The 18312-nt window shown below is 42.1% G+C and overlaps 1 protein-coding gene across 1 annotated transcript in view; it reads right to left on the reverse strand.

Moving 5' to 3' along the window:
* Window positions 1-18236, reverse strand: part of THEMIS (thymocyte selection associated) — a 90875-nt gene extending 72639 nt beyond the window's left edge. The window contains exons 1-2 of the mRNA XM_082757330.1: window positions 18122-18236; window positions 532-690 (exon numbers count right to left, since the gene is read on the reverse strand). Coding sequence (XP_082613456.1) covers window positions 532-690; window positions 18122-18212 — 250 coding nt within the window. The 5' untranslated portion in view covers window positions 18213-18236. The remainder of the gene's footprint in view (window positions 1-531; window positions 691-18121) is intronic.
* Window positions 18237-18312: the final 76 nt, after the last annotated feature.

The raw sequence follows: 18312 nt of genomic DNA on the forward strand, positions 1-18312 counted from the left end.
GGTATTTGGGTAATTCTTTATATATTTTCCTCTAATATTGTTTCCAGGCATGTAGCAGCCACTTTGGCCACTGGAATTATAATAACTAATAATAAATAAATAAATAAATAAAAACATAAGAAAGTATTTGTAATCTTTTCTATTCAAAATAATAAAATAATTATACACTAAAAATAATGGAATTATATTCTGTACACAAGGCAATGAAAATAGCTCAAAGTTTGGCAAAGTCACAAATAACTGAGAAGACAGCTTTGTAACGATTCTGACACTGAGTGACCTCAAGTATAGAAAGCATTCTTACCGAACATTATAACATTAATAATTTCTATTCAGGCACAAAAGAGAACTCTAAGGGTGGAAATTTAAAAATGAGTGGATTGTGTCTTGTGCCATCTGATAAAATTGTATCCTTGACAGATGAGATGTAACCTCAAACAAATATCAATCAAGGCAGCAAATCAATAAAATGCACAAAGGTGATTATTCAGGGTTATAATTCCTCAAAAACGTATTCATGAAATACTATACCAGGAAAATTTAGAGGTAATTCCACTTTGGCAGAAAACTGGCTGTCTTCATTATTCTCACAGATACTTGCTATGAGCTTATTAATTTTGAAACCAGTAACTTTAATCACTTCTCCTGTTGACAGGCAGCATTCATTTCCAAACATCTCATAGATGGAACCTGAAAAGCAAATCAAAAGAAAAGAAAAGTGTTCAACATTTTATCACTTTTTCAAGTATCTTTCTCTCTTTGAATGAAAGTAAAAACACTTAAAATAAGTTATATGAAATATTCTTATCCTACAGTAACTAGTCAAATCTTCACTTTCTCCCCTAAAGATTATAAGAAAATTCATCTTGTGACTTCAGTGATCTTGGAAGAGATCTTCACTGATCTAGTATGCACTGTCCTTAGATGTGTGTAAGGACATTAAGGTTTGAAGAACTTGCATTTCAAAGTTGTAAAACCAAAACATAATGAGGCAGAGCATAGACTACCTGGGTCATAAGGAGCTGCCTCGTGAAATCAGCAGGTGGTGGAATCTGGGCAGGAAAGGTGCCTCTGCACAGCACAGGACACAGCATAGAAAACAATAGACTGCAACAGAAGACAAAAACTATAGACCCTACAAGGTACCCAGGGAGAGGCCAGGAGACATCAAAGTGAAATCAACATTTGAGATTTCCATAGTAACAGGAAATCTGAAGAAAGTGAAAGAAAATTGAAGGCTGGTAAATTAACAGTGGTAATCCCTGCCCCATGCTGAAACAAGCCTATTGATTTTTTCCTGGAAGAAAAGGAAAAAAAAAATAATCCTTTTTTTCTTGTGATGTTCAGAAGATTGAGTTCAGGAACAAAGCAATCCAACTAAGCATCTCAGAGATTCCTCAACACAATCTGGAACTGCCGCTTGCCCTGCCAAAAACACCCTCCATTCTCCATACTAGCTGTGGTCCATCTTTGATGTTTCAGAAGTGCATGTGTGTTGGGGGTGTGGAGGGTGAGGGGAATAATAAAGTAAAATCATAACAAAAGCCAAGTTATGCAGAAGGGAAATTCTTCCTGGTCCCTGCAGAAGATTAGCAGAAGCTTTGAGGCACAGGATTAATTAATTATATATGAAGGCAGTGCAGCAAACACATGGCGATTAAGTCTTTTTTCAGCTACATTTGTAGATAGCATTACTTTGAACAAAAAAGCCTCTCATCAGAAATGTTAACTTTAATTCTAACTTCTATTCTTCTGATGCAGTGCATTTCCTTCTATGAACTTATCAAGCTCTATCCTGAACCGATATGGAAGTGTGGTGCTTGGAATCTCATCTCAGAATTTCATTTCCCTCATGGTGAGAAACCTTATTCTCATTTCCACTCCTAATTTATTGGTGACTGTATTCCTTTGCTCTGCTACTAACATTGTACTGCTATTTAAAATATTTCTGTTTTACTCATTTCCATTTCTCTTTTTCCTAAAGTGCTTCCAAGGTTAATTTTACCCTGTTTCTAGTCACATTTTTAACAAAAATCTAAAAGAAACAAATTCTCTTCATCTCCTCTGACAAGACAAATTTTTGTTCCCACAATCCTCTGTGGAGAACAATCAGACTTGTTAGCATCACTGATAAGCACCAGCCTTAGGCAAAGGGGAACTGAGCAGCTTGCTCTTATTTATCTCTTAGACAAACTTTGTGGGTAGAGATCTGCAAGCTTGGTATGAGAGGTTGCGGAGGGGGGGAGTCTTGTGTTGGTGGGATAGCCCTGTTTTGGCAGCAGAACAGAATCTTGAGGGCCATGGTGCCCAAGTGAAACCTTTTGCTTCATTATGTGTAAAAAGAAGTTAACACCCTGAATATGATAATGAGCTTAATGAATTATATGCTAAACATATATGACTATAGTGTTTGACTCTTCACCCAAATCATGTTAAATGTCACCCTTGGAGAGGGAATGGATAAGGTTAGGATATAATAGAGTGCTAAGAGTCCATGGGGGAAAAAAAAAAAAAAAAAGAAAAAAAGTTAGGAAAAAAAAGAGAGAGAGAGAGAGAGAGCAAGGAAAAAAGAGCTGCTGGGGAGGAAGAATTGGAAACCTAGTAGGGGCAGCTGATGGGCTGTGCTCCTTCTTCACCAAAACAGGGACACTTTCTTGGTAAGTTCTGCGCCTTCACCCTTTGATGAGGAATACCTGGGATAGCATTTTGCCAGCACTGTTATCATATATTAGCACTATTGCAATAAGTGTGTTTAGCAACAGCAATTCCCAATCTGTTACGTCTGTCACCTTACTAAGTTCAACATTGTGAAGCTCATTCAAAGCCCTTAGCAGGGCTTTGAAATAAACAAGTGTTTTACTCTCATAAGTCCTCCTTTAATACAACAGCTTCTAATAGCCCTTTCTTGCATCTTGTTCAGTTGAAACTCCTGTCTTTTTCTTTCATCCCTTTTAACCTAGGTAGCCAGAATGGTCTCAGGCAATGACGGATATTTAAAATCTGACCTCTGGTTATATATAGCAATCAATAATTTAGATAGCCTGTACTGAAATATTGCCATTGCCTCCAGAACTTACTTCCCACAGAAAGTAACAATCTCTACTCTAAAGCTTTCCTTGTAGGTGGGGGAGGAAAAAAAAAAAAAAAAAAAAAGTGTTTTTTTTTTTTTCCTAAGTGTAATATCAAAAATGCAACTATTAACCCAGCAATTTTCCTAAGGCTTACTCAATATCAGTTCCAGTCACTCTGAGTATAAGACATATTTATCAACTTTGCTACAGTGCTTTCAGGCAACAAGCACTTGGCCACCACCTTGACCTCACTGGAAGACCAACCTGAGCAAAAGTCACCCTCGTATTAGCCTAAATCTCAAAGCCTGAGAAGAGCACCACAAACTAATAGGTTTGTGTCAGCACAGGAGAATGAACAAGAGTAACATGAAGCAACCGATGGAGTTCACTCCATCAGGAAAATACACCCAGGAAAACCTGCAAACCTTTCTGTTGCTTGTGCTATCCTCTCACAATTAAGATGGACACCAGGGAATCTCCAGCTGCTCCCCTGAAGAAGACAGATATAAATGTAGTTTTTAACCCTATGCAGAAGGAACCTAAGCAAAAAAATCCAAATAAAAATTAAATATATATATATATACAAATAAAAATAAAAGCACTTGGCAGATGCTTTCAGAAGACTGAATGTACAACATTGCCTGATTTCCCTTCCAACTGGTGAGGCCACACCTTGAGTACTGTGTTCAGTTTTGGGCCCCTCGCTACAAGAAGGACATCAAAGTGCTCGAGCGAGTCCAGAGAAGGGCAACAAAGCTGGTGAGGGGTCTGGAGAACCAGTCTTACGAGGAGCTGCTGAGGAAGCTGGGATTGTTCAGCCTGGAGAAAAGGAGGCTCAGGGTGACCTTATCACACTCTATAGGTACCTTAAAGGAGGCTGCAGCGAGGTGGGGGTTGGTCTATTCTCCCACGTGCCTGGTGACAGGATGAGGGGGAATGGGCTTACGTTGCACAAGGGGAGGTTTAAGTTAGTATTAGGAAGAACTTTACTGAAAGGGTTGTTAGGCATTGGAATAGGTTGCCCAGGGAAGTGGTTGAGTCACCATCCCTGGAGGTCTTTAAAAGACATTTAGATGTAGAGCTTAGTGGTATGGTTTAGTGGAGGACTTGTTAGGTCAGAGGTTGGACTAGGTGATCTTGGAGGTCTCTTCCAACCTAGATGATTCTGTGATTCTGTGTAATATAGGACGAAGGGGACTACCGTACTCAGACTCTAAACTTTCCCAGAAGGCTACTTCCTGTTGCACACCAGGATGGCAATTAGCACATAGTTCTGGATTACAGTGCCACACAAATACTAACCACAGCCAAGTGAAAGAACATGCTGTTTATGCATTCTTTCAACCAGTCTAGTACCAACCAGAAGATCAAGAGAGTTGCTGCCCTTTAACTATAAAACAACAATCTAGTTTTCTTATTGTAAAGATACTGCATAGTTGTTTTCTCTCCCCTTAGCCCCTGAGCAATTCAACACCGACTAACCCAGCTTTCTCTGCTAGATATTGTTACAGTTCCTATCGGCAGCGTAGCTGCTGCTCTAATAAACACATGAGGAATTATCATAGCTCTCTTGCTTTAGCTGAGCTCTCTAGGATATTTTATGACAGTCAGAAAAGAGTTTGTGCAATACTTATTACATATGAGAGTGAGAGGGAGAGAAAATTGAGCAGCCTCAAAGAGAGTAGTATTCCTTTTGTGCTGAACCACCTCACTCCTCACATAAGACGCAGCAGAAATCACAAGCAACCATGATATTTTGAGGTATGGGGAATCCCAAAGGACCCCACATGATGAGCTCTGCATTACAGAAACATCAAAAAATGAGCAAAGAATTCCAATATTCTCACTCTTGAACAAATATTTGCAAAAACATGTTCAAAATGGGAGCTCGTGGCTTCCAGAGGCTTTTTTTATTTATTTTTTTTTATTCAGCGCAGATTTAGACACAGAGTCTCCAGATCCTCACTTGAAAATAGACCCCAAGAACCCATTTAGCATATTGAAAGTAACTCCACTGTCTAATTACAGGCTTCGGGCACATTTACTTTCATCTCTGCTAGTCAGCCTTCGCAAGCACTGCCTTCGATCCACCTGGGACCCGCCGTGCACCAACACGCTGGCGGTGCTACTCTGTAAGAGCACAGGCATTGAGCGGTGAGGGTTCGGTGGCCTCGCTGCCTTGGGGAGATTAGTAAATAATATGGTAGATTCAGTAAAGCAAACCAAGTAACTGCTGTGAGGGGAAGAAGGGAAGAGTTAAGAGGCTGATCCTCTCCAGAAAATGCTGTGATTGATGAAGATTTAACCACTACTTCAGCCTGTATCTGCAGCAGAGTGGAAAATAAAGAAGGGAGGCAGAGGACGGTCCTGCTTCTGGTTATGGCTGGTTCTAAAGGACTTACTACTTTCATCAGGTTTGCTTTTCCTCAGGCACACTATCTTTACTACAGATTGTACTGCAGAGAGTTTGAGAAGTACAGCCCTCCACCACACAATAGAAAGTATAAGCAGAGCTTGCAAAAAAGTGAAAACACTTTTAAGTTAGTGGTGAGTCTGAGGTTTCAGAACCAATCTAACAGTATCCATGAGAAGAGACTAGATACACCAAACACTCAAAAACAGATGACTGAATGGCCCATAAATTTGCCTTTGACAAAGCAAGAAAAAATTGCCAAACATGAGAAATGCAAATAACATACAAGGGGTGAACAGCAGCCTGGCACTGTAGAGATGGCAGAAAGTCTAAAAAAGTACAAGAAAAGGGTAAAATACACAAGAAAGGAAAATCTGCACTTATAAAAGAGACAAAATACCTGAGGCAGACAAGCATATGGAGTTCAAGCTGTAGTCTACAAAAAGCATTACATGGAGCTGCAGGCTCAGTTTGAAACATCAAGGGCCAAGATAATGCATTCAGAAAAAGATGGATTATAAACACCAGACTGCAAAACACCAAGGAAAGTGCACAGAATAGACACACAGGGCTGTCACAGCACCTTAACTCCCAAGGTCTTTCATCTGAGCAAAAATATAATGCTGGGGAAAACAAATGGATTGACATTCTAAAAGCACCAGTTCTAGGAAAAATGTGAAAAAGGAAAAGGGAAGGGAAGGGAAGGGAAGGGAAGGGAAGGGAAGGGAAGGGAAGGGAAGGGAAGGGAAGGGAAGGGAAGGGAAGGGAAGGGAAGGGAAGGGAAGGGAAGGGAAGGGAAGGGAAAAGGGAAGGGAAAGGGAAGGGAAAAGGGAAGGGAAAGGGAAGGGAAAAGGGAAGGGAAGGAGAGGAGCTGGTTGTCCCATTATCAGAGAAATAAACTGTTACATGGGTACATAATTCGCTGGTAAATCTAATGCCTAGTAATAATAACAAGAAAAGTGAACCCATTATTGTTTTAAATAAAAGAGGAACAAAGGAAAGACATATTTTTGGCATCATTAAGAAGGGAAAGGGAATTAAGCAGATAGGAAGTGTGCTTTAAATCTTCCAGAACAGAGAAACACTTTTAGCGGAGCAGATGGAGAGAGTGCCCAAGTATCCCACGACTTGTAAGTGCAGGACAGGTACCTTTCATCCCAGAAGAGAGGCTGGATATAATGCTTGTACAACCACCAGTGGAAGTGTGTTATAGCATTTTCCACCAATTAAGGAAGTCAGAGACCCACCTTCAACAGCTTGTCAGTAGTGATACAAGAATAGACTGACAGATAGATATGACAGTATATAAGTATATAGATGGGTATCTATCTATATGACCATTTTCATGGGCAGCTTGTAGGACTTCAATTACCTCTTCCTTTAGCAAATTCATTTGAAATATACCAAGAGGTTGAAAGACTCTTCAGGTGAGAGGTTGGGAAAAGAATGTCTAATGGACCTAGACTGTCATTGTAAAAGCCTCCTTTTTAATAATACCAGAATTAAAAAATAAAACATAACATTTAAAATAACAAAAATAATAATAATAATAATAATAATAATAAAAAAAAAAAAAAAAAACATAAAAAAATGAAACTCTGCCATCCATACAAGATCAGATCCACTTTGAGGGGGTGCAGTTGTACATACAGTATTGATTGTAATTACATATTTCTCTGCAACTAGATTGCCTTAGTCCTGATTTTAGCCCTTGCTTGGAGGTTTGCCTGGAATAGTACAATGAAGATTACATTCAGACAAGAAAAATGTTACCTATGTGATTTGTCATATAGGCATTTACAGCAAATATTTGTGCTGATAAAAGGAAGGGAGGGAAACTGCATGGTTTTCAAAAGGGAAAATAAAAATACTTTTTCCTTTAAAAGCCACAATAATTAGTCTTAAAACACTGTGAAAATACCTGCTGTGTGACAACATGACCCAGAAAGAATTTATTCAGTCTGTGTGATGTTGACCCCCCCCAAAAAATATATGAAAAAAAAAAAAATTAAAACTAAAATGGACCTTTTTGTGCATTTATTTGCTGTTGCACATAAAAGTCACTGTGTTTTTCCCATTCAAGTCACAAAGCAAGTATAAGACATTGAAAAGTAAATCCAGTAAACTTAAGGATTGAATCTTTTTGATTTGAGAAAAATGTATGCAGTAGAGTGCAAAAAAAAAAAAAAAAAAAAAAAAAAAGCATTTTAACAGAACCCAGAATAAAGCAGTTTATTTACAGTGATCAAACAATGCCCCTGAAGGCTGTAATTAAAGAGCTTGTTGCCTTTGAAACCACCTTTTCTGGATTGCTACTTTGTTCAATAAAAAACACATTTATATCCTTTCATAAACTCATCTCTAGTTTGACAATCTGTATTAGCAACTGCTGTGATCACATCAAAGCAACCATAACAATTGATTCAGCATCGTTCTCCTCCATCTTCCCTAAAATGTTAAGCAGCCACACCAGCATCGTCCCTATCATGAGCCCTTTATTTGAGTTATTTCTTATTAAATGTACAAGAAAAGTCTTTTCATATTAAAAACAACAAGATAAAATATAAATATAGCTAATGCATGAGATGGATCTTGTCATTCTTCATGTCAGGGCATGTGACAGTACTACTGAGAGAAAAACCTTGTAATACAAGTTAGAACGACAGCACAGCAACCATCTCAGTAATATTTCTCTTTTGCTTTCCAGTAGCTTAGAGCCCCATTCGGTGACTGCTCTAGGAGTGAATGCTTCAGTGATCCTTATAGGGAGTGTTGCTCAAAATCAGATCCATGACTAAACAGCAATAATACATCACTTCTACATAACTCCCTTTAGTCACACAAGTCTGGGTGCTTCAGTGAGGAGGGCTGGGGAGAGCGATGCACACCAGACAAAAGACCTGACCGCAGGGGCACAGAGGGCCATTCAGCAGGGCTGGAGCTCAAGCCCAGGCTGGCCGACTCCCAGTCCGACAGCCTGTCTGCTACAGGGTGCTGCTAAGCACTTCCAAATACCCGCTATTCTGTTTTTCAACAAAGGCCACACTTTTCTACTAATGCAACCAAGTAACTTTGCAGGCAGAACAGTAGGCATTGACTCCCTAGCCCCATGAGTTTGCATCCTTGAAGGAAAGAATTTGCCCTTTTCATCTCTCAGTAGCACCCACTGAATTCATTGTAGCTGGCAGGCTGAGATGTCTTTGAAAGAAGATCCAAAGAACCAGGAGCCTGGCTGCTTTGCAAGGAGATGACAGATCTCCTGACAAGTCTTGAAAGAGGAGAACTTTGTCCCAGTGTCCTTCTCCGAATGTTCCTTTCTCCACTATTATGTTGTCATCGGTTGCCCATATGGGTGCTGTCTTCCCAGATCAGAGGTGCCTGTGTTTCAGTGGCTGCTGAAATGATTCTGCTTTCACAGAAAGGCACAACACTCTGGTGTAGCCATTCCACTGGAATTGCAATAGCCTGTTCTCTGCTGTGACATAGCTTGGTTAAAATCAGTTTTATTAAGGCTGCTGCAGGCTCTCAAAGTAATATGAAGGGCATAATGCATCTATAATTAGAGTCAGTAAAAAAGATATCATTCTTTATGGGCATTATGTGGGGGTTAGTCAATTGTCCAGAGTTTATGCTCTTTAGCAAGAAGTGAGATGTATTTTAAAGTTGTAGGGAGGAGAGTTTTGCTTAATAGCATTAACGGTATTACACTCTGCTTAAGCAGAAGGGAAAAGCAACCAGTTTCTGACAAGAGAAAGTTACGTGTCTTTTTCAGTCAAGTATTTCCCAACCACTTTAGAGGATAATCAGCATGCTGGACTTTCCCCATTGAACCCCACAAACTAACAGCTTCTGGGGAAAATACAAAGGCTGAAAATCATATACACAATGGCAGGCAAAGAACAAAGCATGCCCCAGCTTCTCTCTCCAAACCCAAGCTGTGAGAGTAGCTGCAAACCACATGAAGCTTTCATCCACCCCTTCCTTCCTACCCCTGGAAGGTGTGCCCACTGAGAGTGGGTGATCACAGCTCCCCCGTGTTCCATCCCACACGATGCTCCAGAGGCCCAGGGTTTTGTGGTCGTCATGAAGGTGGCATGAGTTTGTGTACCCAGTCACCTATCAAGTCACCCTATCAAGTGACTGAGTGACTTACTGGGTTTTCTAACAGGTCTTCTCTTTCTAAAGTGTCCTAAGCAACAAAAATCTGTACATTTGATCAGTCTGGGACAAAAATCCTCCAAGGAGCTCCATGGCTAAATTGCCATGAAGGTAAACTCCCTTCAAAAGGCTCTTTGAAAACAGGGCATCCTATCTTGATCTTATCTACTTAGGCTGCAGAGGGTCTGATTTTTGCCAGCACAAAACCATCAAAAAACAAAAGCTGTAAGATTTATCTTTAGCCATATAAAGTCAAACTTTAAATGTCAAGTGCTTTAAGCCATTTCAATCATAATGGAATTTAAAAAAAAAAAAAATTACTTCTGCAGTTTCTGATTTATTTCTTTCCTGATGGGTTCATGGCTTTCTTTTTTCCTTTTTTTTTCTGATTCTCATCTACCCGGAGGGCTGTGTGGAAGCACCGGTTTTGTGCATGCAGTACCCACTATAATGGAAAGAGCAAGTGAAACCACAGCTCCAAATTCAACATCTTTGACCTTTTGTTGGTTTTACCCCCACCAGTTGGAATTAATGTAGTAACAAAAAGAATGTCAAAAGCTTCTTCTGAAATCACTGCTGTTTTAACAGTTTGTGATTTATTTAGTCTTATTCATTTGCTTTGCAGCATTAATTTGATTTAAGTTATGCTTATTGAAGTAGATATTTTGCAGCACATGTACTTTGTTGGACTGGGTTTAAGAAGGCTGCTTAAATTGAGTTACAAGATCAGGCCAGAGTGTGGAGCATCACAGATGTAGCCCCAAAATGGCAACAAGTTTAAGCACCTTCCCCCACTGAGTCCACTGCATGTTGCCCCTTGACCCATTACTGTCTGCCCAAGGGAGCTAACCAGAAACTGTGAACCTGGGCAAAGGCCACATCCCCTCACACATAAATCATGGCTGGAAGAAAAGTTATTGTAGAAAAAAATACCCCCCACTAAAGACCTGAAACTCATCAACAAGCATGGTCATGGACTTGTGTACCACAAGAAGTTTATACCAGGACCTTCCTACCCCTCCCATTTGCTGTAGTTGTCCCCTTACCTCCCCAGAGCCCAGGTTTGTGAAGGTCACTGCAGTATTTTTACAGGACAGCAGGCTGGTGCTCAGGAAAGCATGGCTCCTCCTGCTGCACACCTTCTCTTTTCATCCCTGGAGGCCACCCCCAACAAGAACATCTGGGGAGCCTGCTCCCTTGCAGGAAATCAGCACATTCCAGGCACCTGCAGCATGTCAGGGAAGATCCTCACATCAAAATAAGCCAGGTATTTTGGATATCCTACCCATCTGTGGTGCCATCCACAGAGAGGCCCAGAGCTGAATCTCACATGAAGAAAATGTCCGTGATCCTCAAAAAGTCTTTGCCTCTCAATGCCAACTACTGAGGGTCAGGTTTTTCACACTGTGTCTGGATGAGTCATCCCATTGAGGGCTGCAGCATGAATAAAATGAGCAATATCTGACCCATAAAAGTCAGGTTTCGTTCGAATGCAATACTGTATTCATTGAAAGGCAGTTTCCCTCTTGTTCAGAATAAAATATGTTTTTGAAGCAGTCTGAACAAGTACAGGATAGTTTCAGTGGTACATATTAATAGAGAAAATTTATTAACATCTTCTGACTACTGACCACAAAAGAGAATTCAAACAATCTGTTGTTACTGTTGTACCCAGGGATATCACTCCTAACTGCTGAATCAAGAGGAAAGGAAATAACTATGTTCAAGGGAAGAAACCCTTTCATTTTCACAGACAGATTTGGCTTCTATCTCTGCAAAAATGAAGCAAATCAGCAAGCACAAGGACTGAACCACAAAGTTCTACAGATTCTCATGCAATTCTCCCCTTGACCCTTTCACTCGAAGAAGACTCCATCCTGTGAAAACACAGGTCATTTTTATTATCTTCGACCTCTAAGAAGTACAGCCCCGATTATCTTCATCAAAGTTGTTCAAAGTTGTCCACAATTTTTCCTCTGTTTAAACAGTGTGGGCTTTGTTGTTGCTTTATTTTTATTTTGGTTGGTTGGTTGTTGTTTTTTAAATAGAAAGTGCCTTTATTAATCATGAAGAGGAAGCTTTCTTGATTTATTCATGGGTATTAAATACTACATATCCTAGTTTTCATTGACTCACTGGCTTCTTACACTAAGCCAGCAGGGTTTGTTTCCTCTAGGTTGCCTTAAAAGGATTAAAAATCATTCCTTCCTACATGATTGTTTTCTAACTATTAGTGTTGAGCATGATTTCTTGCACAAATAAGACTTGGGGCAGCAGAAATGATGTACGAGGATTCCTCTTTTATCCAGTTTGCCTAGATGCAGTTCCAGGATTAACAGGACTTTTTGTAATTGGTTGCAGTGCTCTGCTAATGGCTGGCTGAACCCATGGCTCTCCTGCAAGGCTCACAGAAGCACGCTCTGGAAAGATGCTGCTTCCTAGTAACAGAAGCAGAAAGGGTGAAATTGAAACTGCAGAGGCAGCGAACAGGCATGGATATGCAGACAACCAAGAGTAACCATGAGCCTGAGCATGCTCATGTTCTTCAAGGTTCACCAAAAAGCATTTGTGAACGGAGCTGTTCGCATTCACCAAAGAAGGAACACGTCCCTGTGGGATTTGTTTGGCATCACCCCTTGCAACTTTCAAAGAGCACCAAACAGTTGCATGGGGCTGGGAGATGCACACCTGGCAATCTTGAGCATCTTTTAGACCTGCAAGAGCATCAGCCATGAGTATGCATGTGACCCCACAGCTATCTCTTCCCACTGCTTACTCCCTGCACCCAGAGACCTGGAACTTTCCAGCCCCCCAGCAGTGGGAGCAGAGCAGAGCACTGCATTTGCAGCCTGCTGCTTTACTGTACCCCAGACCTGTGGAGTTGGAGGCTGCTGCCTTCAAGCTCTCTTCTCCCCATAGAAAGGGCATACAGCATAAACTTTCCTAATGATTTTCATGGGTCCATCATAAAGAGACATTCTGGCATTGCAATTTACACAGCAAGTGCTGCTTTGGAGCAGCTCAACTATGTTGAGGAACTACCAAGTCTCCCCATACTGTAACAAATCCCAATTCTTGGGGTCCTAATCCCATAGCTGAAGTGTGCTTTAGGGGAATAAAAAATGCAACACAGGATTTCTATTTATACTGAGTAAAAACTGGGAATGCTGTGGGTAGGGAATATGGCTAGTGGCAAGAAACACCAACAGAATAGGTGCCTCGAGCAATGCAATTCCACATCTTTCACAATTAAAGTTTGACACTTTTTACTATTCTGCCACTGGTTAAATTAAGCCTGCAGAATATTAAATTCAATTACCCATAAAATATCAGTATTAAAACAGACATAATTTTTGCAACATAAAGATGAAAGCTCATACTTGCATGCTATCTGTAAAAAATCAGTGGCCATACAATACTTAGCTCAATAAGCATCAATATTTACTAAAATGTTCAAAGAAAGATATTCAATCAATCACATCAGTTTCTAATGGAGTTTCGGCAGTTTAATTTGTTAATAACATATTTTAATGAGCTATTAAATTGTCATGTACTTCAGACTGCACCGTAGTTCCTTTCTAATCAGTGCTGATTACTAAGATATTTGTATGTGACAAATTTGCTTTCAGCTTATACTCAGCCTTCCTATTTCCCTTAGCAGTCCGGTTTCTGCAGAGGTGATGTTATAACAAGGACGGTGAACTTCAGAGTCCCAAACAGCTGCCTTAAGAGGTATCCCTGGGGCTGGCAGTACTGTGCTCTTCTCTCAACTGTGTTTCTGTTTGTAGACCAGGGATGACAATAATTTTCCTACTTCTATATGGCCCATCGAGTATGATGAATGAAAAGCACTTCAGAAGAAGTCAAGGCTGTTACTAAAAACTCATCTTCCTGACACTGCATAGCGCCAGACAGTCGCAGAGAGTGACTGCAGGCTGGGACTCTGAGCATACAGCCACACACTTGTAGAAGGGAAGGTCACGAAGAACATGGGAACTTGAGTCAGCCCCTCAAACCTTGACCTTCCAGCCAAAGGCAAGCTGGCTGGGGCTTCAGATCACCCCAAAGTCCAGTATGGCATGAAAAACATTGGAACTGCTGCTGCTCTCATACCGCTAAGGTAAAACCTTACAGGAAACCCAACCCTCTGGTTCAAGCCAAGAACAGAAAAGGGAACTGTTCTGCAGAGAGGAGTCTATGTTGTAGCATTCATCACCAACCACAAAATTTCAAATGCCTTTAGCTTAGGGGTCTATATACATGTAGGCTTGTCCCTTTGAAGTTTTGGAAGGTACAGTTGTAGTGGGTTTATGTGGCAAGGTTTTGGTAGCAGGGGGCCATAGGGGTGGTTTCTGTGAGAAGGATCTAAAAGCTGCCTCTTGTTTTGTAAGGGCCCCACTGCTGACCAGAATCAAGCCAATAAGCGATGCTGTTTTGCGCCTCTGTGAGAGCATATTTAAGACAGGGAAAAAAACACTGCACCACACAGCAGCTGGGAGAGTGAGAGGAGTGAGGAACAGCCTTGCAGGTGCCAAGGTCAGTGAAGAAGGAGGGGAAGAGGTGCTCCAGGTGCTGGAGCAGAAGTCCCCTGCAGCCTGTGCTGAGGACCATGGTGAAGCAGGATGTCCCCCTGCAGCCCATGGAGTACCACGGTGGAGCAGGGTTCCACGCTGCAGCCCGTGGAGGAGACCACGGTGGAGCAGGTGGCCCTGCACCAACGGAGGCTGCTGCCTGTGGAAGACCCCTGCTGGAGCAGATCCCGGGCCGGACCTGTAGCCCGTGGAGAGGAGACCACACAGGAGCAGGTGACCTGGCAGGAGCTGCTGCCCGTGGGGGACCCAGGTTGGAGCAGTTTGCTCCTGAGGGATGGACCCCGTGGTACGGACCCATATCTGGAGCAGCTCTGGAAGAGCTGCTGCCTGTGGGAAGCTCACGCTGGATCAGTTCATCAAGGACTGCATCCTGTGGGAGCGACCCCACAGCACAGGAGATGAGAGTGACCGAGAAGGAGCGGCAGAGAAAAAGCGCTGTAGACTGACCATAACCCCCATTACCCCGTTCCCCTGCGCTGCTCAGGGGGAGGAGGTGGAAGAGGGTGAATGGGGGGGGGAAGGTGCTTTTGGTTTCTTTCCTTTGTTTTTCACTTCTCTAGCTTGTTAGTAATGAGCAATAAATCTTACTGTCTCCCTTCGCCAAACTGTTTTGCCCGTTACAATAACTACTGAGTGATCTCCTTGTCCTTATCTCAACCTTTGAGCCCTTTTCATCATATTTTCTCCCTGTTCCTCTTTGAGGAGGGGGAGTGAGAGAGTGGTTGTGGTGGAGCTCAGCTGCCCACTCGAGCGGAACCACCACAACAGTTAAATAAATCACAATTCCATTAATATTGGCTGGGACATAATTTGTATGGGCAAGTAGAGAAATTTATGGCAAAATGGGTACATACCCCATATTTCCAATATTCTCCACCTGGTGCTGTAGCAGGTAGGCTTGCATCTAAAAGGAAAGACCTAGACTGTATTTGGTGCAACATGGTGTGAAGGAAGGCAGAATGACGGAACTTTTTTTTTTTTTTTTTTTAAGGGCTGTTACCTTGTTCAAGGGCAATCAAATTCCCACTCTCTTGCCCCAAAGCCTGACTTTGCGGCTTCTAATAAAAACATTTCACCACATGGACAAAAATACACCGACCCTTACATTACAAAGATGTATAGCATTATGTTTTCCTTATGCTTCCAGAGGTACTGAAACTCTGTCAAGAGCAGTTACGCAAATTTGCAAGTCATATATTTTTAATATCATTTAGACATAAGTGCATTTTGTGCAAAATGTTGCTTCCAGATTGAGTAAATGAAGATTTTCATCCCCACAGCACATCAGTGCACCACAGAAAACCAGAGCATGAATTAAACTCCACTGTCTCTTTACCAGATATATGGTTACAACCTTCATTCGCTGCCTGCTGCAGCTTTGATCTGACAGCTCTTAATGGATTTAGTAAATCATTATTTATTCCACTTGCCATTCTGTGTAACTGTTTAAACTGGCATTAAGAGACCGTGCAGTATGTTTGTTTTTGTTGTTGCAGTTTTATTTTTGTTTCTCCTGTGGAGAACTCAGCATGTACATTTCTCACTATTGTACACTAGTACAATATTCTCACTAGTGTACAAGTTCTCACTATTTTAAATTCTTATGTCATGAAATTATTCATCTTTTGCTACTGACCAGTTTCAAACAATCTCAGCAGTGTGATGATTTAAAATACATCTTTTCTCTTATTATCTAAATGTTGTACTGAGAAAGGTTTAAGATTCTTACAAAACCCAGCTCCATAAATCAGCTAATCCAGGTGGGAATCAGCTGACCAAGCTGCCTGTAGCAGGTTGGCAGCTACTAAAATCATGGCATGAATGCTGTGATTTGGTCCCTGCAACCACAGCAATAAACCCACATTGCTGTCAATAGGCAAGGCGTGACATTACCAACACCATGATTGCTCACGTACTGCATGCACCGGTACGTGTGTCAGTGGAGCACCTAGCCTGCTGGTGGGGAGGCACAGAGCCAAGATGAGAGGAAACCACCGGGAACAGAGGGCAGGAAGAGGAGGTGCTGCTGGCAGCTTAAGGAGAACCAGAGCAGCATGAGGCACATGCCACCTGCTCCTAGGTTGGGCAGCCCTTGTCTTAGAGACAGTTGCCAGTTAAGAGCCTTTTCCTCACATGAGAGAGCACTGCTACAGTGTGGGCTGTGCCTCCACCGTTGCCTTCTCCTCGCGCTCCAGGATCTACACAGCAAATGGAAGCCTGTGCTGAAATACACCCTGCTCTGAGGGTGTAGAGCTTTGCCACCCACCAGCAGCAGGGTGCAAACTGGAGGGACCCAGAAACCTGTTGACAGCAGGGCTGCTGTAGTTTTATTTTAGTGTTTTGTATCTATGTATGTACCTCACAGTATTCTGTGTGTGTATACACACATATATATGCATATAAATTTACATCTTGTATTTATGTTACCTCTGCTTTCTATCTGTATGGAGAGAGGCAGTTACGGTGGCTACTCCAACTTTAAAAAGTGATTTTTTAATTTAAAATCATCACCTAGGTAGCAGCCTCCTCATCAAGATTTTCATTAATTTCAGGCTGGAATCAAGTTCTTGGGCCATTTTACACAGTACAATTTGAGCAGGCCACGAGAGAGGCCTGCTCAGAAAATCATATTTTCAAAATTTTCTGGTAATTTTGGCCAAGTTAATCTCCTAGAATACCTTTTTGCACTTCAGCACTATTCACAGGCCCTGGGCAGTCTCCAAGCAGTTAGTCTGGGCAGTCAGGACAACACGGCTGCCTACCACAGTTGTGGCAGAAGTGTGGCCTTCCCATCCTCCTGCCTGCCCAAGAGCAGAAGGAAGGATCGCCCCCACCAGCCCCAGCTCCAGGAGGGCAGTGTGGATTTTCCACGGCCACAGCTCCTCTTTTCTCCTACTGTGGGGCAGCGCGGGGATTTTTAGAATGACGTAAATGTAAATATTGTGGATCCTGAAGCTTGAGATCATATCATAAAGCACCCTCTATTTTATGTAGTGTGAGCCTAAGTTTACCCTCTTTCTCCCCTGGCTGCCAGGAATTTGTAAAATCTGCATGGTCCAGCTAAGACATTTATTTACATCAGGTCCTCACTTAATCCCTCTGCAAACCATTGATCTGCAGTGACAAGCAGGTAACCTACTTTTCCTAGACTGATACACAGGCTTGACATGGTGTTTTCACTGTTATTAAATGCAGTCTTATGCCCTGACCAAGTGCGGAACTTCTCCCTCCAGAGCAAGCCTCTTTACCATCCTTCCACTCTACTTTGTGTACAAGCACAGCCCAGAAATAATAAATACAGCATTAAAACAAACAAGCAAACAAAAGCTAGTGCAGAAAAACAGAGCAAAATATGGCCCCTGTGGTACTCCTATCTGGCTTATACCCATCCCTTCGTATTAGCGCGCAACTGAAGCACCCTCAAAAGCAGCTCAGAACTTCAGGAAAAAGTTTTTCCTTATTATCCTTCATGGTCACTTTCCAGACTGTTTCTTTACTTTGAAGACAGAGATTATTGCTCCATGCCAATACCAGGACTAGCATTAATCGATTAACTGCCGCAAGGTGATTCACCATTTCTGGACTGATTTCTGAGCCAGTGCAAGGCAAATTCGTGACTCATTCCAGTACTATTTCCAGGATATGATGAGCACTAATGACTTCACCTTCCTCAAAACCTGTTAGAAGACCAGATGCACACCATTCCAAAGACTTCCCAACAGCATCCTTACACTGTTTTGTTCAAAGGGGGTAAAAAATTGGAGGGAAACCGCCAGGAGACAAGTCTGTCAACATCCTCCCTCCACCTCCACCCCCCACCCCTCACAGGGAGTACCTGGTTTCCAAGAAGGACTTGCAAGACCTTGCCAAAAGCACGCGCTGCTCACCTTGGAAATAGATGCCTGACTGGATTTGGAGGACCCTGGGAAGGGCTCTGGGGTCCAAAGAATGAATGAACTTCTCAAGGGTAGATGCCATGGTCCACCACAAGGCAGCATGTGTGTCTGGCACCTAACGGTTGGTGAGAAGCTCTGGAGCATTCAAGGCTTGCAGCCTGGCTTGTGCTGCACCCCGAGAG

This window comes from Aythya marila, assembly GCF_965140915.1.
Source record: "Aythya marila genome assembly, chromosome: 3".
Lineage (NCBI taxonomy): Eukaryota > Metazoa > Chordata > Aves > Anseriformes > Anatidae > Aythya > Aythya marila.